Source organism: Nanorana parkeri, unplaced genomic scaffold, assembly GCF_000935625.1.
Source record: "Nanorana parkeri isolate BGI_ZX_2015 unplaced genomic scaffold, ASM93562v1 scaffold2696, whole genome shotgun sequence".
Taxonomy (NCBI): Eukaryota; Metazoa; Chordata; class Amphibia; order Anura; family Dicroglossidae; genus Nanorana; species Nanorana parkeri.
In genome coordinates, this window is record NW_017308964.1 from 84,776 (window position 1) to 109,214 (window position 24,439).

At 50.6% G+C, this 24,439-nt stretch overlaps 1 protein-coding gene across 1 annotated transcript in view; it reads right to left on the minus strand.

The window, feature by feature from the left end:
• Positions 1-24,439, minus strand: part of NTRK1 (neurotrophic receptor tyrosine kinase 1) — a 64,754-nt gene that overhangs the window by 38,791 nt on the left and 1,524 nt on the right. Inside the window, exons 3-9 of the mRNA XM_018574048.1 lie at positions 24,235-24,306; positions 8,321-8,389; positions 7,069-7,223; positions 6,492-6,634; positions 6,238-6,373; positions 4,984-5,313; positions 2,572-2,589 (exon numbers count right to left, since the gene is read on the minus strand). Of these exons, the coding sequence (XP_018429550.1) occupies positions 2,572-2,589; positions 4,984-5,313; positions 6,238-6,373; positions 6,492-6,634; positions 7,069-7,223; positions 8,321-8,389; positions 24,235-24,306 (923 nt within the window). The remainder of the gene's footprint in view (positions 1-2,571; positions 2,590-4,983; positions 5,314-6,237; positions 6,374-6,491; positions 6,635-7,068; positions 7,224-8,320; positions 8,390-24,234; positions 24,307-24,439) is intronic.

The following is a 24,439-nucleotide window of genomic DNA, read 5'->3' on the forward strand; positions in this document are numbered from 1 at the left end:
GGACGGACCAGGGGACCTGAGGCCGGGACAGCAGCGGACGGACCAGGGGACCGGAGGCTGGGACAGCAGCGGACGGACCAGGGGACCGGAGGCCGGGACAGCAGCGGAGTTAAGGGGGGCAGCGAAGGCCTGCAGCGGTCTGTGTCCCCGCTGTCTCCGCTAATTTGAAGGATTTGAAGGGACACAGGCCGCTGCAGCCACAGTTTTACTACATGTACCGGCAGCTGTATGGGGGGCGAACATTCGACCCCCATACGCTTGCATTGAGTTCGTATTCGAACATTTCGGCCGTTCGAATGTTCGAATACGAACCGAACACGGGGGGCGTTTGGCTCGTCCCTAATGGTCATCAGACCATACTGGATGACTGCTGGTAGACAAAGCTTCATAAGGAACCTTCAATAGACACTTCCTGCAAACTATTCTAATGTAAGATAACCTGAGAGCAAACATCTCATGATAGCGTTCTGCTCCCTATTACTACAGCTCGCAGTAGTCACATGACCATTGAAACAGCTTCGCATTGCTGGGTTGTCAAATGGGAAGTAAAGTTTCCCTTAGGCTCGTTCTACATAATTCTTTTGACATCTTTGTGAAGCCGTCTTCTTTTTATCTCCTGTATGATACTGAGGACATTGTGCAGAGCCACTATCATTTACTAGACCCCAGCTGAGGCCTTGCAGACATACCGCAGGGAAATATATGATGTCTATGTGCACTCATAGAGAGGAAGACGCCTTCACTTCCTGAGTGTGTAAGACCTCCAGAGTCTGTGCACTCCGGTGAGGGCCGAGCATGAGGATGAAGGGGGAGAGAACAGACAAGCGGGAGGAATATTACAAAGACCAGCCATAGGGTGTAAGTGAAGGATGAGAGCAGAGAAGGAGACCATGTTCCCTGAGGGAACCCTAAAATAACCATTCGGTGCTGTTAGAATTCAGGAAACAGGAAGTGCTCTTCTCTTTATATACCATATGTACAGGAAGTTTATATTCTTTTTAAAGCGGACCAGTTTGTAGCAGATATTAGATGGCAGAAAAAACAGTACTACTCCAGGGGCATAGGTCATATGGGTTCTGCATTGGTTACATGCGCTCTGTATTGGTCACGTGGGCTCTGCATTGGTCATATGGGCTCTGCATTGGTCACATGAGCTCTGCATTGGTTACATGGGCTCTGCATTGGTCACATGGGCTCTGCATTGGTCAAATGCGCTCTGCATTGGTCACGTGGGCTCTGCATTGGTCATATGGGCTCTGCATTGGTCATATGGGCTCTCCATTGGTCACATGGGCTCTGCATTGGTCACATAGGCTCTGTATTGGTCACATGGACTCTGCATTGGTCACATGTGCTCTGTATTGGTCACATGGGCTCTGTATTGGTTACATGGGTTCTGCATTGGTCACATAGGCTCTGTATTGGTCACATGGGTTCTGCAATGGTTACATGGGCTCTGCATTGGTCACTTGAGCTCTGCATTGGTTACATGTGCTCTGTATTGGTCACATGGGCTCTGTATTGGTTACATGGGTTCTGCATTGGTCACATAGGCTCTGTATTGGTCACATGGGTTCTGCAATGGTTACATGGGCTCTGCATTGGTCACATGAGCTCTGCATTGGTCACATGCACTCTGCATTGGTTACATGGGCTCTGCATTGGTCACATGCACTCTGCATTGGTCACATGGGCTCTGCATTGGTTACATGCACTCTGCATTGGTTACATGGGCTCTGCATTGGTCACATGGGCTCTGTATTGGTCACATGCGCTCTGCATTGCCCACATGGGCTCAGCGTTGGTCAAATGGGTCTGAGGATTGGTGCTCAGACAGAACCACTGACTAGTCATCTCTTCTGAAAATTAGTCTCCCAAGCCCTTTTGGAAGATACCATGGGGTCCCTGTTGTGTCTACCTTGGGCAATATTACTATCTGCTGCACAAAAAAACATGTCAATTCCTGATACATTCTCTAAGTTCAATGTAGTTGGATTGTCAGGGTACCCCGGGGTTGTTTTTTTCACGCACAGGTTCAGATAAGGCATCTTTACTGATATTTGCTCAACAGAGAGCCAGCAACGCAAGGCATCAACTTGTGTCTAGACCGCATGGTCCTAATTGTTCCTTCTTAGAGTGCTCCCCTGTCTTGTTAGACCCTTGGGTGGCAATACTGGGTTTTGGGTCCTCTGCTCAGCAGCAGGAACTGTTAAAAAAATCGAACGAACGTTCAGAAAATATTTTTTTTCAAACTATTAGAGAATGGCCATCTTTACAATGTGATTTGTCACTGTGAGGACCTTCCCTTTTCTCCGCACCAGTTGTCAGACAATCACCCCGCATGTTTATTTAGACACTTGTCTACAATCTACGATAATCATGAATACGATCCGCAGTCCGTATCTGCCAGCAGCCTGACAAATCCCAGACATGAAACTTTTCTAGTACGTCTCTTGAAGTCTCCACTTATGTCGCAGAGACGATTTTCAATCACCAGAGACGCAAAACATCATAATGGCACTCAAATATTAATGAGCTGGTTGACAAACACAATTAAGTAGACACACTTACCCTCGGGGGACAGCGACACTGGAATATAAAAAAGAAAAAAAAAGATATTATGTTACTGGAGTCATCCAAAAAGTTGGTCCTTTTATTAAAAAGACAAAGAAATCTTCTTTTGTTACATTGTTGGATTTCGAAAGCAACATTTCTAAAGCGCCATTTATAATAATATGAGGACGCATTAGAAGAGCGGGGAAGCATTAGAACTAGGGTTGCACAGATACCAAGTACAGTACTCGGTACAAGTACGAGTACATGTACCGATACTTTTGAGCTCCAAGACTACACTAGAGAAAAATAAAAAAATTAGGAGGCCGCTGTCATGTGTAAGGAGCACACGGAGCTCCCGGGATTTGTACATCTCTGTTTTAATGTACGATTTTGTTTTTATAAATATAAATAAAGGGATGCACAGATACCAGTTTTGCGAGTACGAGTACTGGTACTTGCCGAGTACTTACAAGTACGAGTACTGATACATTTTTGTTTATTGTCATGTGACAGTTTTCCTAAAACAATACAGACTAATGATTTCAGGACAGTGGTGGAGCGCCAGAGAAAGGTCCCAGCTGCAACCGCTGCAACCCTGGTTAATTCTCATGAAAATGCCAAGTATCTGTACTAGTACTCGAAAAGTATCTGTGCATCCCTAATTAGAACCTCAGTCAGGAATTATATTGTGGTGTCTCCATTGAGAAGGGTTGTCCCTGAGACAAGATATCTCCAATGGGGACAGAGACAAAATACTTTTTAATAGAGCTGGGAGAGTTTAGGACCTCTGTGAGGTTCATATTTCTGTCTGTGCCTCTCTGTGATCCCCCCTCCCTCTACCGTTCTCCTCATTCCTTGTCCTGGTGTACTAGAAATAAAAATCCCTTCTCTACATGAAGTCAAGGACACCCATAACCCTTCCCTACTCTATCAAGAACTAAAAAATGTTTTGGCTGCAGAAAGTACAGTATATGGCCAAAAGTTTTTAGACAATGGAGCTTTTTTGGACATCCCATTCCAAAACCATGGACATTAATTTGGGGTTTCCCTTGTGGCTGTACCATCCCCCACTCTTCTGGAAAGGCTTTCCACAAGATTTTGGAAGGTGTCTGTGGGAATTTGATGGACCTGTGTGTTTATTCAACCTCAAATACTATGTAACTATGTAATTTGTCCAGTTTGTGAGGTTGGATGAGAAGACCTGGCTCACAATTGGCCATCCAATTCTTCCCAAAGGTGTTCAGTAGGGTTGAGGGCTCTGTGCAGGACACTCGAGTTCCTCCAAACTGGTCAAATATGGAGCTGGCTTTGCACACAGGGGACAGTCATGGTGGAACAGAAAAGGGTCTTCACCAAACTGTTACCACAAGGCTGGAAGAGGATAAATGTCTACAATGTCTTTGTATGATGAAGTATTACGAGAACCTTCACTGGAGACACCTGAACTCCATCATTAGGAGGGTGTCTGTGGGAATTTGTGCCCATTTGTGAGGTCAGGTACTGATTTCAGATAAGAAGACCTTGCTCACAATTGGCATTCCAATTCATCCCGAAGGTATTCAGTAGGGTTGAGGTCAGGGCTCTGTGCAGGACAATCGAGTTCCTACACACCAAACGGGTCACACCATGTCTTTATGAAGCTGGCTTTGTACACAGGGGACAGTCAGGTGGAACAGAAAAGGGTCTTTACCAAACTGTTACCACAAGAGCACAATTGTCTACAATGTCTTTGTATGATGTAGGATGAACAGAACCTTCACTGGAGACACCTGAACTCCATCATTTTGGGAGATCTCCATGTACTTTGGCCATAGCCTGAAGTGTAGGAGCCCATTGTACACAGGGGACAGTCATGGTGGAACAGAAAACAGCCTTCACTACAGTGTTACCACAAGGCTGGAAGAGCACAACTGCCTTTTATTCCAAAGGTGATCAGTAGGGTTGAGGTCAGGGCTCTGTGTAGGACACTCGAGTTCCTCCACCAAGCTGGTCACACCGTGTCTGTATGGAGCTGGCTTTGTACACAGGGGACAGTCATGGTGGAACATAAAAGGGTCTTCACCAAACTGTGACCACAAGGCTGGAAGAGCACAACTGTCTACAATGTCTTTGTATGTTTTATCATTAACTGTATCCTTCAATGAAAAACCTCTGAGCTCGATAATTTAGAGGGGTGTCCACATACGTTTGGTCATATAGGTAGGTTTGATGGTCAGGTGTCCACAGACTTTTGACCATATACAGTAGTGATTTTGCATTTTACAACTATATTGGCAGGAATATTACATCTTGTATCTGTGTGATAAGTGTTTGGAAGTGTATTGTTTTCTGCAGGAATGTACATAATAATAGACTTGTGAGGGGTTGGATTTGTGATGTTCTGCTCAGAAGGTCATTTTGTTCTCTAGAATTGTGGAATCTTCTCACCTGGGATTGGCTCCTCTGGATTAAAGTCGAAAGGATTGTCCATGAAGGTGACGTAGACGCTTTTGCTGTCTCTCCCCAGCTCGTTCCACACCACGATTGTGTAGTTGCCATTGTTGACGTGCGTCGGCTTATTAAAGTACAGGCAGCCGTGGATAAGCGTGCCGTTTTCTCTGTACTCCAGAAACTTAGTGTACTGGTAGGTGCTCATGTCCACAATCTCCCCGTTGAATTGCCATCTGAGGTCAGGGGCAGGGTTCCCGTCTATCGTGTAAGGAATGCAGACGTGGTGCTGGAGGACTGCTTGCCCTAAATCCACCACCACTGCCGGGACTGAGATAGAGAGGGACACGGGTGACAATATAGCAAACACGATACACAGATGACAGAAATTCTGAATCTGGACATGCTTTTAGAGGGTGGATCGCTGTTGTCACCCAAGAAACTCTGCAACTGTACTAATGGCAGAAAGAATGTCCAGTTCACCGCCCGTAACGTCAACTGATACATGACTAAGGTAGCTCAGAGGTCCCCTTTTTACTGCCACCACCCCCTTTACCTTCGATTCCCCATCCCCTTCCTTCCAATTAACACACTACACCAGGTAAGGAGTATAAATGGCCACAGCAGCCTTTTTTTTTTTTTTTTTACAAAACTTTATAAATAACAACAAACAACAACAATAACCAAGTAACCGTACAGTAGGACTTGCTAGGTTTCAAGGTCCTTGAAGGCAATATAACTATCCGAAATCGGACCAGTGTCTGCCGGCACCTTTCTTAAACTGGAATGACCCCAGCCGCCATACATCGCCTCGGGGACGTACTTAAATTGCCCGCAGACCCACCGTGGTCACCAGGTCATCTACTCAGTGGGTGGGGTTTCAATAGCCAGCCTGCTACTGGCTTTTGCGCCGGGTGGGTAGTTGTTTTCTACATTTAACCCTGCTAAATGTAGAGCGGGGAAGCCACCGCTTGTTTTGTACAAGTGATCTTGACGATGTATGCTGCCTGTAGGTCTGCTATTCTCCATAGGGGGGGGTTGGTGGATAGAAGGGCGCATTGAGGAACCTGGCCTTGGGGCAGCAGAGAGAGTAAATCCGGCCCTGTCTGCACCAATCACTTTCTATGGTTCTCCCTGGACTGTGACACCCTAGGTACGTGCCTAGCTGGTACATCAGATTTGTTATATATACAGGATAGTCATAATGAGGATTATCCTCAGAGGAGGTAAAAGAATATTGGTTCGTCTACTCACAGTGGACATCCAGGTGAACAAACTTCTTGGTGGGGCCGGCCATGTTTTCAGCCCAGCAGGTGACATCCCTCTTATTGAAGCCTGAGGAGATGTTAAAGAGGTGCAGGAAGATCTCTGTGTTGGGTCCTTCAGACTGCTGCGGAGACAAGACGTGGAGAAGAAGCATAGTTGTCATGCTGTCCATCTGTTGATGAGTATCTATGGATCGCTAGCAAACATATCTTTCTTCAAGGTTGGTTATCTTGCACACTTACCTCAATTTTATACTGAGGATTGATATTGGGCAAAGTCCAGTTGGCTGTTGGTTGTGGTTGACCATATACATTACACTGAAGGGTCAGATTATCCCCGTGAAGGACTGTGAGGTTTTGCTCCGTGATGTAAACGTCCGGACGATCTGATGAGAAATACGACACCGTGAAGTCCTTTTACCAAAAAAAAACATTTGCTTTACCAATTCTGTCCCTAGGCCTCCTAAAGTATTAGTCCACACCAGGGCAGCCATCAGGAATTGTGGGGCCCCTTACACAGCTTTAGGCCTGTCACATCAGTCTTTGTACATTGCTTCTGTGCTTCTGCCCAGGAAATAAAGCTCCGCCCCTGAACGTAATCAGGAAGGTACAAATAGCACAGGGGGGCCCGGAACCTAACAAATTCATCTGTCCATTATAATGTATAACAAAAATGCTTGCTTGGAGTCTGGGCCCCCCCCTAGCTGCCTGGGCCCCTTACACCAGTACTGGCCGTAACCCCCCTGATGGCAGCCCTGGTCCACACCATGTTTTTATTGCCCTATGTTCTACCCTGCTCATAGAAAAACGGGATGTGTACCACACTGGGAGATGTTGGCCTCTTCTAGGAAGATCTCAAGACCGTGATCCCAACAGCTCAAAGTTTGGTTTCCAAGGTCGGCCCATCCTTCGTCTCTGCGGATCTGAATCCACCGCACTTCGCAAGAACACTGGAATGGGTTTTCCATCAGGACTCTAGGAACCAAGACAGGGATGGGTGTCAGAACAGAGGCCTAAATTTCCAGCCCCAAAACTAAAACTGAAGACAAACACCTCCAATAATATCATAGTTAATGGTCTCAGAAAGACGCCCCCTTGCACCCATGACCCATGACCCCGGACTAGTCTGGCAAACACATGAAGTTTGCCCATCCCGGGTTGTATAAGGTAGACAGACAAATATCTAGCCAAATAGTGAGCAGAATAAAATGGTTTACTTCAATTGGGAGGAGATTTCATCTAAAGGGATGCCGGTGCTACAATTCTATACAACACTTGGCTTGTGTTAAGGTCCCCACACACCATACCATAATCGTACGATAATAGCGGGAAATCCCGCCATCGTACGATTATGGTAAGGTGGGTGGAAGCCGTGCGACCTCTACTACTGTAAGGTCGCACGACTTTTAACTTACGGACATGTTCGAAAACCCGCCGAGCGTCGTACGATGTTCTGCGGGTCTGTGGCATGTTCGTACGATAAAAGCCGGACGGGCCGGTGTGCGCAAGCGCACACTTCCCGTTCGGCATTGCGGTCATCGGAAGCCCGCCCCTCACGTCTTTTTAAGTACCTTACAACCATCGCAAGACAAAAGTCCTACCATGGTTGTAAGGTGTGTGCCCGGCCTAAGGCTGAATATCCCACTCAGCTCTCATTTTGAAACATCTCTGCAGCTGCACTGCTGCAGAAGATAGGAATTCCACAACCCCTGCCGCCCCTCTACTCCCTGCTGCCCCAAGGCCGGGCCTTGGTTGGCCTTGTGGGAAATCTGGCCCTGACTGAATCAACACATGTTTCAGTAGGTACAAAACACGAGTAGTTAGAAAAGTTTACTGAAATTCTCGTATAATGAACCCGACAGGTTTGTCTGGAGTTTCAGTGTAATGAATATACATGAAGACTCTGATTTATTCCTCGCTTCAACATGTTGGAGACAACGTGGGGGACACAATGAGAGGAAAACATATTTGCTTTGACAGGTCCTGTCCATGAAAGATCTCTCGTCCCCCCATTCCTCCGAGACACGGCCAAACAAACATTAATACTTGCGATGAAAGATTGGTTGACCTACAGTTCTTGGAGAGGTAGGTTGTAGAAGGTCCTCCATGACAGGGCCACCAGGGAATTTGCAGACAGGTTACTGCGGGAAGAAGAGAAATGGCTTTGATGAGACGTGAGGCAGATGTTTCGCTACAATGTCAAGACTGGAAGTGGGAGCTTTGGGGATAGAAGGGTGAAGCTGTCAGCACCGCAAGGAAGTCGGAGGTTAAAGGTCACACATAGGGTTGTTTGTGCCGAAACCGACCCCACGGCGCACTGGCCTCTGCTCCGGGCTGTCTGCAGCGCAAATAGAGCGCGGGGGAACGCAGACAGGAATTGCTCAGAAGGATTACCTTTATTCTTATTTTATTATCATTTTGTTACATTGTTTCCTTTGTTAAAGGACAAGTCCACCCACAAAATGTTTGGTCAACTCTGGAGATTGAAAACAAACCTAAAAAGACATCTTCAAGTCACTGCATAAGCTTTTAGAGACGTTGGCACTGGTAGTATTGGATCTGGCAATCCCAGATCAAAGGGCGATGTCCTATACTAAGGCTTTCCCTCAAACTAACCCTCACTGTAACCACGACCTTAACACTAACCCTCACTGTAACCTCGACCTTAACACTGACCCTCACTGTAACCACGACCTTAACACTGACCCTCACTGTAACCACGACCTTAACACTAACTCTCAGTGTAACCTCGACCTTAACACTAACCCTCACTGTAACCTCGACCTTAACACTAACCCTCCCTGTAACCTCGACCTTAACACTAACCCTCATACTCACTATCCCTATAACCCTCATACCAACTTACATGTGACCCCCAACACTAACTCTTACACTGACCTTTTCTGTAGCCCTCCTCAGACTAACATCTCTGTAACTGATCACCCCACCAAATCCAACTCCGAAATCTTTAGGATGCCAGGAACTGATCATCCCACCTGACTCCATCCTCATACTATATATAGGAAGCCCGTAGGGATGCACCGATACTAGTATGGGTATTGGTGCCGATACTGGACATTTTCATGAGTACAAGTGAAAATGCCCCGATACTAAGCACCGATACCGGCACTATCAATCACACTTGCTGGGGACCTCATGGAAACCTTCTGAGGACCTTGCAGTGCCAGCACGGGCCAGCTCAACATCTCCTCCTTCCAGATGCACGCACCCGCCCACACAGCCCTAGTGAGACCCGCACCCGCCTGCGCAGCCCTGGTGAGACCTGCACCCGCCCACACAGCCCTAGTGAGACCCGCACCCGCCTGCGCAGCCCTGGTGAGACCTGCACCCGCCCACACAGCCCTAGTGAGACCCGCACCCGCCTGCGCAGCCCTGGTGAGACCTGCACCCGCCCACACAGCCCTAGTGAGACCCGCACCCGCCTGCGCAGCCCTGGTGAGACCTGCACCCGCCCACACAGCCCTAGTGAGACCCGCACCCGCCTGCGCAGCCCTGGTGAGACCTGCACCCGCCCACACAGCCCTAGTGAGACCCGCACCCGCCTGCGCAGCCCTGGTGAGACCTGCACCCGCCCACACAGCCCTAGTGAGACCCGCACCCGCCTGCGCAGCCCTGGTGAGACCTGCACCCGCCCACACAGCCCTAGTGAGACCCGCACCCGCCTGCGCAGCCCTGGTGAGACCTGCACCCGCCCACACAGCCCTAGTGAGACCCGCACCCGCCTGCGCAGCCCTGGTGAGACCTGCACCCGCCCACACAGCCCTAGTGAGACCCGCACCCGCCTGCGCAGCCCTGGTGAGACCTGCACCCGCCCACACAGCCCTAGTGAGACCCGCACCCGCCTGCGCAGCCCTGGTGAGACCTGCACCCGCCCACACAGCCCTAGTGAGACCCGCACCCGCCTGCGCAGCCCTGGTGAGACCTGCACCCGCCCACACAGCCCTAGTGAGACCCGCACCCGCCTGCGCAGCCCTGGTGAGACCTGCACCCGCCCACACAGCCCTAGTGAGACCCGCACCCGCCTGCGCAGCCCTGGTGAGACCCGCCCCCGCCTGCACAGCCCTGGTGAGACCCGCACCCGCCTGCACAGCCCTAGTGAGACCCACACCCGCCTGCACAGCCCTAGTGAGACCCGCACCTGCTTGCACAGTTCTAGGGAGACCTGCAACTGCCCGCACATCCCTGGTGAAACCTACACCTGCCCGCACAGTCCTAGGAACTCCCACACGCACAGCCCTGGTGAACCCTGCTCCTGCCCACACAGTCCTGGTGAAACCCGCACGCAGCCCTGGTGAGCAACACAGAGTATGTAGCTTCATATTATTCTGCATTGCTGTATAATGTATGGCTGGGATTTGTAGTCCCTCTACACCTTGGAGTCAGTGGCAGAACTACCATTGTCACAGAGGTTGCAGCTGCGCCTGGGCCCTGGCACTCCACCACTGTCCTAAAATCAAAGTCTGTATTGTTTTAGAAAAACTGTCACATGACGTTAAAAAAACTCCATCCCCATAACATAGAGGAAGCCAGGAACTGATCCGCCAACTCCATCCCCAAAGCATAGAGGATGCCAGGAGCTGATCCGCCAACCCAACTCCATCCCCATAACATAGAGGAAGCCAGGAACTGATCCGCCAACTCCATCCCCAAAGCATAGAGGAAGCCAGGAACTGATCCGCCAACTCCATCCCCAAAGCATAGAGGAAGCCAGGAACTGATCCGCCAACTCCATCCCCAAAGCATAGAGGAAGCCAGGAACTGATCCGCCAACTCCATCCCCAAAGCATAGAGGAAGCCAGGAACTGATCCGCCAACTCCATCCCCAAAGCATAGAGGAAGCCAGGAACTGATCCGCCAACTCCATCCCCAAAGCATAGAGGAAGCCAGGAACTGATCCGCCAACTCCATCCCCAAAGCATAGAGGAAGCCAGGAACTGATCCGCCAACTCCATCCCCAAAGCATAGAGGAAGCCAGGAACTGATCCGCCAACTCCATCCCCAAAGCATAGAGGAAGCCAGGAACTGATCCGCCAACTCCATCCCCAAAGCATAGAGGAAGCCAGGAACTGATCCGCCAACTCCATCCCCAAAGCATAGAGGAAGCCAGGAACTGATCCGCCAACTCCATCCCCAAAGCATAGAGGAAGCCAGGAACTGATCCGCCAACTCCATCCCCAAAGCATAGAGGAAGCCAGGAACTGATCCGCCAACTCCATCCCCAAAGCATAGAGGAAGCCAGGAACTGATCCGCCAACTCCATCCCCAAAGCATAGAGGAAGCCAGGAACTGATCCGCCAACTCCATCCCCAAAGCATAGAGGAAGCCAGGAACTGATCCGCCAACTCCATCCCCAAAGCATAGAGGAAGCCAGGAACTGATCCGCCAACTCCATCCCCAAAGCATAGAGGAAGCCAGGAACTGATCCGCCAACTCCATCCCCAAAGCATAGAGGAAGCCAGGAACTGATCCGCCAACTCCATCCCCAAAGCATAGAGGAAGCCAGGAACTGATCCGCCAACTCCATCCCCAAAGCATAGAGGAAGCCAGGAACTGATCCGCCAACTCCATCCCCAAAGCATAGAGGAAGCCAGGAACTGATCCGCCAACTCCATCCCCAAAGCATAGAGGAAGCCAGGAACTGATCCGCCAACTCCATCCCCAAAGCATAGAGGAAGCCAGGAACTGATCCGCCAACTCCATCCCCAAAGCATAGAGGAAGCCAGGAACTGATCCGCCAACTCCATCCCCAAAGCATAGAGGAAGCCAGGAACTGATCCGCCAACTCCATCCCCAAAGCATAGAGGAAGCCAGGAACTGATCCGCCAACTCCATCCCCAAAGCATAGAGGAAGCCAGGAACTGATCCGCCAACTCCATCCCCAAAGCATAGAGGAAGCCAGGAACTGATCCGCCAACTCCATCCCCAAAGCATAGAGGAAGCCAGGAACTGATCCGCCAACTCCATCCCCAAAGCATAGAGGAAGCCAGGAACTGATCCGCCAACTCCATCCCCAAAGCATAGAGGAAGCCAGGAACTGATCCGCCAACTCCATCCCCAAAGCATAGAGGAAGCCAGGAACTGATCCGCCAACTCCATCCCCAAAGCATAGAGGAAGCCAGGAACTGATCCGCCAACTCCATCCCCAAAGCATAGAGGAAGCCAGGAACTGATCCGCCAACTCCATCCCCAAAGCATAGAGGAAGCCAGGAACTGATCCGCCAACTCCATCCCCAAAGCATAGAGGAAGCCAGGAACTGATCCGCCAACTCCATCCCCAAAGCATAGAGGAAGCCAGGAACTGATCCGCCAACTCCATCCCCAAAGCATAGAGGAAGCCAGGAACTGATCCGCCAACTCCATCCCCAAAGCATAGAGGAAGCCAGGAACTGATCCGCCAACTCCATCCCCAAAGCATAGAGGAAGCCAGGAACTGATCCGCCAACTCCATCCCCAAAGCATAGAGGAAGCCAGGAACTGATCCGCCAACTCCATCCCCAAAGCATAGAGGAAGCCAGGAACTGATCCGCCAACTCCATCCCCAAAGCATAGAGGAAGCCAGGAACTGATCCGCCAACTCCATCCCCAAAGCATAGAGGAAGCCAGGAACTGATCCGCCAACTCCATCCCCAAAGCATAGAGGAAGCCAGGAACTGATCCGCCAACTCCATCCCCAAAGCATAGAGGAAGCCAGGAACTGATCCGCCAACTCCATCCCCAAAGCATAGAGGAAGCCAGGAACTGATCCGCCAACTCCATCCCCAAAGCATAGAGGAAGCCAGGAACTGATCCGCCAACTCCATCCCCAAAGCATAGAGGAAGCCAGGAACTGATCCGCCAACTCCATCCCCAAAGCATAGAGGAAGCCAGGAACTGATCCGCCAACTCCATCCCCAAAGCATAGAGGAAGCCAGGAACTGATCCGCCAACTCCATCCCCAAAGCATAGAGGAAGCCAGGAACTGATCCGCCAACTCCATCCCCAAAGCATAGAGGAAGCCAGGAACTGATCCGCCAACTCCATCCCCAAAGCATAGAGGAAGCCAGGAACTGATCCGCCAACTCCATCCCCAAAGCATAGAGGAAGCCAGGAACTGATCCGCCAACTCCATCCCCAAAGCATAGAGGAAGCCAGGAACTGATCCGCCAACTCCATCCCCAAAGCATAGAGGAAGCCAGGAACTGATCCGCCAACTCCATCCCCAAAGCATAGAGGAAGCCAGGAACTGATCCGCCAACTCCATCCCCAAAGCATAGAGGAAGCCAGGAACTGATCCGCCAACTCCATCCCCAAAGCATAGAGGAAGCCAGGAACTGATCCGCCAACTCCATCCCCAAAGCATAGAGGAAGCCAGGAACTGATCCGCCAACTCCATCCCCAAAGCATAGAGGAAGCCAGGAACTGATCCGCCAACTCCATCCCCAAAGCATAGAGGAAGCCAGGAACTGATCCGCCAACTCCATCCCCAAAGCATAGAGGAAGCCAGGAACTGATCCGCCAACTCCATCCCCAAAGCATAGAGGAAGCCAGGAACTGATCCGCCAACTCCATCCCCAAAGCATAGAGGAAGCCAGGAACTGATCCGCCAACTCCATCCCCAAAGCATAGAGGAAGCCAGGAACTGATCCGCCAACTCCATCCCCAAAGCATAGAGGAAGCCAGGAACTGATCCGCCAACTCCATCCCCAAAGCATAGAGGAAGCCAGGAACTGATCCGCCAACTCCATCCCCAAAGCATAGAGGAAGCCAGGAACTGATCCGCCAACTCCATCCCCAAAGCATAGAGGAAGCCAGGAACTGATCCGCCAACTCCATCCCCAAAGCATAGAGGAAGCCAGGAACTGATCCGCCAACTCCATCCCCAAAGCATAGAGGAAGCCAGGAACTGATCCGCCAACTCCATCCCCAAAGCATAGAGGAAGCCAGGAACTGATCCGCCAACTCCATCCCCAAAGCATAGAGGAAGCCAGGAACTGATCCGCCAACTCCATCCCCAAAGCATAGAGGAAGCCAGGAACTGATCCGCCAACTCCATCCCCAAAGCATAGAGGAAGCCAGGAACTGATCCGCCAACTCCATCCCCAAAGCATAGAGGAAGCCAGGAACTGATCCGCCAACCCAACTCCATCCCCAAAACATAGAGGAACCCAGGAACTGATCTGCCACCCCAACTCCATCCCCATAACATAGAGGAACCTAGGAACTGATCCGCCAACCCAGCTCCATCCCCATAACATAGAGGAACCCAGGAACTGATCCGCCAACCCAACTCTATCCCCAAAACATAGGGGAAGCCAGGAACTGATCCGCCAACCCAACTCCATCCCCAAAACATAGGGGAAGCCAAGAACTGATCCGCCAACCCAACTCCATCCGCAAAACATAGAGGAAGCCAGGAACTGATCCGCCAACCCAACTCCATCCCCATAACATAGAGGAAGCCAGGAACTGACCACCAACTCAACTCCATCCCCATCCCCTACTACCAGCAGTTAGTTGAAGCCTTCCCACTGTCAGTCTGACTAGAAATCTCAGCTGGTGTGCATGGGAACATAGAAGGCTTATATAGGGAAGCATTAAAACAGTTAACAGATAATTTTACCAGCTGTCCATTGAATATTCTGTATAATTATATCATGTAAGTGAATCATGTTTTTATATTATTTTATGTACAATTGTTTTGGTTGTTTTTCAGTATTTTTTTCCCATGAAATTCTTCATCTCGGTGCCTCCTTTGTGACCGGCGCCTAATGAGAAAAGTGTGTCATTATCGGCTGCATTTAGCCGGGTGACGACAGATCCAAACAGCTGTAAATACCATTACACGTGCCTGTGTACAGAGGATCGTTACCACGCCGCCCCCCCCCGCCCCGGGTGGTGGGGATGGATCCATTTCAGCTCTCGTCAGGTCAATGATTGGCCATAGGGGAATGAAAATGAGCGTTTGCTGTCAGTCCTGGCTGAGCCCAGCTGCCCGGATATCAAATTCCACAGCAAACACTGATATCACCAAACCGCCGTCCCCGTAGCTCCCAGTTTTTCTGAGATGGGAAGGAGGGATAGCTTTCGCTGCAAAATATTTGGGTGTAGGATGCACCCCCTGCCACTTCCCTGATTACGGGCAACATGAAGACTTCACATGCAAAAATAATCTTTTCATCCCTCTGGTACAATATTTAGGTCCTCCCTTACCACCCCCTGACATAAAAAATTAAAGCATATCTAAACCCCAAAACAATAATGCAATATCAGGGGTGTCACGAGACCTGGTGTCACCCGGAGCCGCCATCATGGAGAGAGGGGGGACGTTCACCCGGCGGGATCAGGTATACCTCCGTGTCCCCTCCTCTCTCGTGCAGGACCGAGTGCCTGACTTTTCAGAGGGGGTCTGTCAGTCATTTAGGTGTCACCCCTTCCAATGGTGTCACCCGAGTGTGAGCCGCAACCCCCCGCACCTCCCTAGTGACGCCACTGTGTAATGCATTGCCGCTTACCAGTCCTTAGATGAGGTGGCTGCCTTAGCCATAGCTTTTTCTTCTATTTATCCCATAGCGATCCTGCCAGTAACACACTTCCTGTTCTATAGGAGCCGGCTCCATAAAGACATTGTGTGACCAGTGTGGTGGAGGAACTCGAGTGTCCTGCACGGAGCCCTGACCTCAACCCTACTGAACACCTATGGAATAAAGGGCAGTTGTGTTCTTCCAACCTTGTGGTCACAGTTTGGTGAAGATCCTTTTCTGTTCCACCATGACTGTCCCCTGTGTACAAACCCAGCTCCATAAAGACATGGTGTGACCAGTTGGGTGAAGGTCCTTTTCTGTCCCACCATGACTGTCCCCTGTGTACAAAGCCAGCTCCATAAAGACATGGTGTGACCAGCTTGGTGTGGAGGAACTGGAGTGTCGTGCACAGAGCCCTGACCGCAACCCTACTGAACACTTTTAGAGTAAAAGGCAATTGTGTTCTTCCTGCCTTATGGTAACAGTTCGGTGAAGACCCTTTTCTGTCCTCCCATGACTGCCCTGTGTACAAAGCCAGCTCCATAAAGACATGGTGTGACCAGTTTGGTTTGGAGGACCTCAAATGTCCTGCACAGATCCCTGACCCCAACCCTACTGGACACCTATGGAATAAAGGGCAATTGTGTTCTTCCTGCCTTATGGTAACACTTTAGTGAAGGCTCTTCCAGGTTTGTGGTAAGAGTTGGGTGAAGGCCCTTTTCTGTTCCACCATGACTGTCCCCTGTGTACAAAGCCAGCTCCATACAGACATGGTGTGACCAGTGAGGTGTGGAGGAACTCGAGTGTCCTGCTCAGAGCCCTGACCTCAACCCTACTGAACACCTTTGGAATAAAAGGCAATTGTGATCTTCCAGCCTTGTGGTCACAGTTTGGTGAAGGTCCTTTTCCTTTCCACCATGACTGTCCCCTGTGTACAAAGCCAACTCCATAAAGACACGGTGTGACCATCTTGATGTGGAGGAACTCAAGTGTCTTCACAGAGCCCTGAACTCAACCTTAGCTGGTTATGAGCCAAGCCTTCTGCTCCAACATCAGTACCTGTCCTCACGAGCGCTCTGACTGGTTTCTATAGATCACGGCACTTTGCACCCCCGCATTGTTTTTTTTTTTTGCTTTGCCTTTTTAAACTCTTTTCAAATCATTTTCCTTTTTCCAGCCTGAAACTTGAAAAGGAAAATCATTCGGAACGCACGCCGCTACCTCGACCCCCAGATCAAGGTCTCGGTTTTCGTGGCCCAAGGCCAACGGCATCCCAGACGGAACTGCAAAACCAAACAATGCAGAACTACGATGCACCAAACAAGACACAAAACACAAATAGAAAAACAATAATCTACGACATCTAAACACTGATCGTAATCACGGACAGATGATGAGTGTTTGGCGGCATGATAAAAACATCCCTCAGCGTAAAAAACCCTCATTTACCTTTGCCAAAGGCCCACCACGGTGACGGGATGTCTGCTCTGAACACCAGGACCAGCTTGTTTTGGGGCTGTTTACCGCTTTGTCATTTACAATTGAAGTGAGCGATAGGAAATGGACAAGGCTGTAAACTGAATTCCGATGTATCTGCTTTGTATTTATCGGCCTTCTTTCATTGCAATTAGCTGTCTCCGAAGGGATTTATTTACCTCCTTTTTTAGGGTGACCCAAGGCTGGGAAAATTGGTGGCGTCGGAAAAAATTGTGCAACGTGTTTTTTTTTTGTAGCTAACAGGTCGGCTCAGTAGATCGGGAGGTGAGCGGACACATACCGGCGTTCGCTCACCTCCCGATCCTGTCACAGCTCTCTGCCGGGAAAGGGGAGGCACTGGATTCCCTCCTCCCCGTTTCGATCGCTGACTGGCGGAACGGATGGGGGAGGGGGCGGGTGCAGCTGGCTCCGCCTCTAGATAGGCGGAGCCAGCTGTCACTCACGCAGCTGGGCGGATCCCGGCACAATTGTCGGGATCCGCTTCAGCTGCGGCATCTCAGTATACCGCGAGCTGCAGCTCCCTATATACTGAGCCTAGGGTGACGGGAGGACGCTAGTTTGTGTCCTCCCGTTACCCTGAGGAGAACTATGAGGAAAAGCCTTAACCCCATAGTTCTCCTTTAATATCGCTGTGCATATGGGCACTATATGCACTAAGGTATCATTTACATCTGAATGGCTTGGCTTTAATGTCAGCTACTGCAAGGAAGCTATGGCAAAAAGAAAGCTAGGCCGGGAGAAAAAAATGGACAGAGGGGTTGTATGACTATTGGAGAAGAAATGGGCCAGGACAAGGACAGTATTAAAGGTAGCAGTGCTGGCAGTGATAGGTCAGATAAGTAGGGAGGTGCCATCAGGGTTGTATTTACTCTCTCTGCTGCCCCAAGGCTAGGTTCCTCAACCCTACCCACCAGACCCCCCCATGGAGATTCACAGACCTGCAGGCTGCATACAAGTGATCTTGGCGACATCACCGGGATCACTTGTACAAAACAAGCGGCGGCTTCCCCCGCTGTACATTTAGCTCTAATTGCCCAAAGCCGGGCTAAATGTAGAAAACAACTACACGCCCGGCGCCCGGAACTGCATGTCCCGGGCATCAGGAGATAGGAATTCCACACCCCTGCTGCCCCTCTACTCCCTGCTGCCCCTCTACTCCCTGCTGCCCAGAGGCCGGGCCTTGGTTGGCCTTGTGGGAAATCGGACCCTGGGTGCCGTAGGGATAGGAACCGTTGTGTTGGTTAGGAGGTCATTCAAGAAGAGACGTTGTTTAGCAGTCCAACCTATTTTAATGATAGTGGAAAACATTATTGGATGGTGGTATGATCATTGGCCACAGCTAGGCAGGTTAGAGGGTCTTTGGGCGTCAGGGTTCTAGAATTTGTAGTGGACATCTGGAATGATACTTCGCCATTGGTCAACTATTGACAAATCTACTTAAGCTTGGTGTACCGGAGGAAGTCAGATACACACAATTTGAAACTATCCTCAAGTTGGGGAGGTGCAGCTAGGGATGGGGCGAATCTTAGTTACCGTAAGTCTTTATGTTAGTGGACACCCAAAGACCCGCTCCTGGTGGCGTTTGCTGACAGCTATCATGTTATTTATGTTGGCTTGTTATTTCTGCCACATATATATACAGGGCAGCCATCAGGGGGGTACGGGCGATACTCATGTAAGGGGCCCGGGCAGCCTGGGGGGGCCCGCCCAAGTCCCTTACATGACTATTGGCTGACGTTAAAGGGCGAGGAGGCAGAGGCCTAGCCCTAGAAGTGCAGGGCCCCAGCTGCTTTGAGACAAGCTGGGGCCCCATCAGCGACACTGCTTATCTGATGTCGGACTGGCTGGAAGTGACGTCACTTCTGGCCGGTCCGGCGGCAGACGAGGCCATATGTGCAGGTAAGAGGAGCTAAGAAGCGAGGAAGGAAAGGAGGGAGGGATGCAGCCCTGACCAGCCCACCTGAGACCCATATATATATGGAGATATACCCTCTGTGTCTCCTGTAATGGTGTGGGCTTGACAAAGGGTAGCCCAATCTTCACTAGGGCACCCCTCACAAGGTTGCTGGTCTTGTGCCGAAGACTCCCCAATGGATCAAAAGCGAAGAAGGTGGCCGGGCCCGGCCCGGCGACCTAAGAGCAGGAGGGGCCAGTGATGTAAGAAGAGGCGGGGCCCATCGATAGAGGAGAAGACAGGGTCTGATGGTGGAGGAGGAGGAGGCGGGGCCTGGCCCGGCGACCTAAGAGCAAGAGGGGCCAGTGATGTAAGAAGAGACGGGGCCCATCGATAGAGGAGAAGACAGGGCCCGATGGTGGAGGAGGAGGAGGCGGGGCCTGGCCCGGCGACCTAAGAGCAGGAGGGGCCAGTGATGTAAGAAGAGGCGGGGCCCATCGATAGAGGAGAAGACAGGGCCCGACGATGAAAGAGGACGCGGGGATGGAAGAGGAGGCGGGGCCCGGCGACCACGGAGGCAGACCGCGCTGACAGTTAAGAGGCGTGGAGCCCACCTGAGACCCTGCAGAGCCCACCATAGAGAGTCTATGGCAGGTTCACTCTCAGGTGGGCTGTTTGGTATATCAGGTGGGCTCTGCAAGGGGCATAACTATAAATCGCAGGGCCCCATACCAAATTTTGCTACGGGGCCCTGTGATGTCTAGTTACGCCCCTGATATGTACCATCACCATTCTTTACTTTTCTACAGAGCAATACAATAATTATGGGGGAAAAAAAAAACAATTATATGTGAGCTAATTGGCTGTGAATCCCCCCTGAGCGCTTAAACTGAAACCGTTAATGGGATTGATCTGTGACGATCCCCACGACGGAGGCCAATAACTAGACCCTGTTTAGTCAGGAAGCAGCAGGTAGGTGCGCGAAGGGGGGAGAAGTGCGCTATCCAGGGGGGAGCAGGAAATGCGTACCTAAGAGAAATACGTTCCCATCAAACCTTAAAAAATACCAAAAGCCTTTTATTTATTTTTAATTACTCATCCCAATCAACTGGGCGGTGAGAAGTCCATTAGCGGCGCGCGCCATGCCAAAATCGCTCTCCCGCAATTAGGAACGCTCCAGAAAAACACTTAATCGTTTTGAAGAACAACAAAACAAGTGCTCGGTAAGCCAATTATTATTATTTTTTTTTAATGACAAGACAAAATCCACCTAAGCACGAGAAGCCTCCGAGGATATTGTCAACGACAGGAAGACATGGCGGTGAAGGTACCTGGAGGAACTTTTGGAAATTAAGTTATAGTATTAAAGGAGAACTATGGGGTCAGGGCTTTCCCCCATAGTTCTCCTTAGGGTAACGGGAGGACACAAACTAGCGTCCTCCCGTCACCCTAAGCTCAGTATACAGGGAGCTGCAGCTCGCGGTATACTGAGACCGCCGCAGCCGGAGCGGATCCCGACATCGATGTTGAGATCCGCCCAGCTGTGTGAGTGACAGCTGGCTCTGCCTATCTAGAGGGTGTACCCGCCCCCTCCCCCGCCCCCCTCCGCCAGTCAGCGCTGGAGGATCGGAGCGGGGAGGGGGGAATGCAGCCCCTGTCACGGCAGAGAGCCGTGACAGGATCGAGAGGTGAGCGAACGCCGGTATGTGTTCGCTCACCTCCCGATCTACTGAGCCGACCTGTGACAGTCTCATTGTCACAGGTCGGCTAGAACTATGAGGTGAGTGAAAAGCACCCCCTCCTCCCCCCTCATAGTTCTCCTTTAAGTATGGTATCAACTCGTTTGGTTTCAAGGTCCTTGAAGGCAATCGGACTCTAAACAGACCAGTGTCTGCGGGCGCCTTACTTGTAACTGAATGCCCCCCCCCCAGCCGCCATACACCGCCTCGGGGACCTAACTATATTGCCCGCAGACCCACGTTGATCCCTATTAACCGGTCATACCCATCTGACCGTACGACTACCGAAGGACACCCACACCACGGATGGGTCCCCCTGTCCAGATATGCAACCACTGACAACTGACTCCAAGGATCCAAACCGCCAAGCCATAGCTGTGACAAACCCGCAAAGACACAGACCACCTCTCTCTAGTTCTTCTTCTGTTGCCGGACTCCCAACTAAACTTCCGGACTCCTCCTTCCTGACTACCTTCTTGAAGCCCCTCCTGAACGACCCCTTCCTCCAATCCCATAAGTGACCCTTCTATAACCTTTTCTTAACCCTTTCCTATCCTCGTTCCCCTTCACAGCCTTGTCATGCAGGCAGGGCCGGATTTGCTCTCCCTGCCGCCCCAAGGCCAGGAATGAACTCCTGTCACAGCTGAGCACGGCACGGCACAGCACAGCACGGCATGGCACGGCACAGCACGGCTCTCCCCTCTCACTGTGTACATCGGCTGCAGGGACAGGAGACAGACTCGGCGGCTGGGGGGAGGACAGAAGACCTGCCGCCCCAAGGCCTGGCCTCTGTGGCCTTGTGGGGAATCCAGGCCTTCCGCCCATTCCTCTGCTATCCATAGCTCCAGGCCTTACTTTTCTTCTGACGTGTCAATATCCCGATCGCTCTCGGCTCAGAGGATTATCCGAGGATCAAGGCTTGTGAACACTGAACGAGTCAATACTACTAATTACTACAACACACAAACCGCAGTTTAATTAGCCGGATATATCCCATGTTAAACCATGCATGGATTTTAAATGGCAGTATAGAGGTCGGACCGATTGACCAGACGTATCCCCAGGAAGCCCGCAGACAAGAGACCGCAGGCTTCACAACTCACAGCATGAGTTTATAGGAGAAAGATAGAACATGTTATATAATCATCCTCATGGAAGATGAGTTTATTGAAGGAGAGATACAGTGCCAACCATCGCTTATGCGTTTTGAGATAAAAACCCCTTAATTGTAATACTGTGATTGAAATGGAAGTCCTGGCCGAACTTTTTCCAGCCTTTGGATAGCTTAAAAAAGGGTTAGATCCCATCATTTTTGAAGGATTTATTTATTGCACCATCAATTTACATATTATTTACTCATATCAGTCCCCGCCCTTGAGGAACTTACTGTAATGCGCCTAATTGCTCTGTCAGGATCTCAACTGCAGAGTCGGTTTGCATCAACTGGAGCTCGTCTCCCAGCTGACGGAGTTGTATTATGGGTGAAATCAGTCGGAGCTTCAGTGCCGCTCTCAATCATAAAACGGAGAGTTTTGAAGCTACCAGCATCATGTATCACCTGTTTTTAACTTAACCTGTAAGTGATATGGAAGTGTTCCTTGAGATCATAAAAGTGTAAAGTGGTAGCGTTAGTAATGCAGCACCCCTCATATGCAGTAGTACATGGGATACAAGTATGTTTGTTGATAGCAGTATAAGAGACTACAGCAGGGTTTTGGTATATCCGTATTATGAGCACAGTGTAAACAGTATTTGATGGAACAGCAGTCTATCCCTGGTAATAGTAATCTGGCATACAACACATGCGGCTGGTAACCTGTGGCAGTAGTCTCTATGTGTCAGAGTACTCTGACTAGGGGTACTTGCGGTGTTTGAAGAAAATTAACCCTCCACGGGTAGTCCAGTGATCCTTGGCTGTAGGGTAGAGGTTCCCTCTGTCTGCAGATATCTCGTAGGTTTCGTCCCAGGGGAGATAGCAGGGCGCACACTCGTTTAGTGGAACGCCGCTGCTATGCTCTTCCCCTGTATAAATAGGGCAGCCCTGATTGGACAGGGCTGTCGGCGTCTGACGGCCGTTGCGTTCCACTGTGGAACGCAAGCCGCGCGTCTCGCTATGGGACACGTCGGCGCTGCGTTCCAGGGTGGAACGCAACACGCCAAATCCATTACACTTACAATCTACGGCCCCTACCTCCCTACCTGTCTGAGGCGATTTAGAGAGGAGGCATTCACCCTTCAAGAATGTATTTGGAATGTGGGAGGACCCATAAGGAGGGGGAAATCACAGGCTGCATGGTGTCCACTCCAGGGGGGGATGGAGGGGAAATCACAGACTGCATGGTGTCCACTCCAGGGGGGGGATGGAGGGGGAATCACAGACTGCATGGTGTCCAGTCTGGGGGAGATGGAGAGGGAATTACAGGCTGCATGGTGTCCAGTCAGAGGAAATAGAGGGGGAATTACAGGCTGCATGGTGTCCACTCCAGGGGGGGATGGAGGGGGAATCACAGACTGCATGGTGTCCAGTCTGGGGGAGATGGAGAGGGAATTACAGGCTGCATGGTGTCCAGTCAGAGGAAATAGAGGGGGAATTACAGGCTGCATGGTGTCCAGTCAGAGGAAATAGAGGGGGAATTACAGGCTGCATGGTGTCCAGTCAGAGGAAATAGAGGGGGAATTACAGGCTGCATGGTGTCCAGTCAGAGGAAATAGAGGGGGAATTACAGGCTGCATGGTGTCCAGTCAGGGGGGATGGAGGGGAAATACAGACTGCATGGTGTCCAGTATACCCAATGGTATTAAGTAGACTCTACGTATCAATCAAATAGATGTGTGTCCTTGGATCTTTCTTTTCCTGGGTGCACCTTGGGTCTTGACCTTGGGTCTAGCAGTCTTATAATCCAATTGACATACTGTCATGACTACTAACGGGCCATTGGATTGTGTTCAAGAGTCAAAGTTGGGCCTGAGGTCTAGGCGGACACTACCCCGGGATTGGGAAGCCCTTTGGGCCCACAGAGAACTTTGCAGGATGGTACGGGTCCTCAGTGGCATGTGTTGATGCCTCCTCACCAGTAATAGTGTTTTGTTTCTACATATTCACCTAACAGGTCCGGTTACAGGGTCCCAGTTTGAAGCTAAGAGTTCAGATTTGGCGTGTTGGCCGTCTGAAGTGAACACAATGGTCTGGTGGACATTAATAACAAATAAAATAAATTTCTTGAAGGTGGAAATATGAAGCAAATTTGCTTTTGACTCACGATTTCCATTCTTTGCTCTGCATTTCCTTCCCCAAAAAAAGGAACCCAAATCAGCTCTACAGAAGGATCACTTACATGTGAGTCATCCGAGGGTTCATCTGAAACGCATCTTCCGAAATATATTTGAGCCCGGTGTTAGAAATGGTCCTGTGGATACAAAACATGGCAGCAACTGAGGACCCATGGACTAACTTGTCCCCGAATCCCACCGAAGAACCCCGGGATCAACCTCTTCCCAACCTAAAATGGCAGGTAACATGGAACTATGCTGCACTCCAGG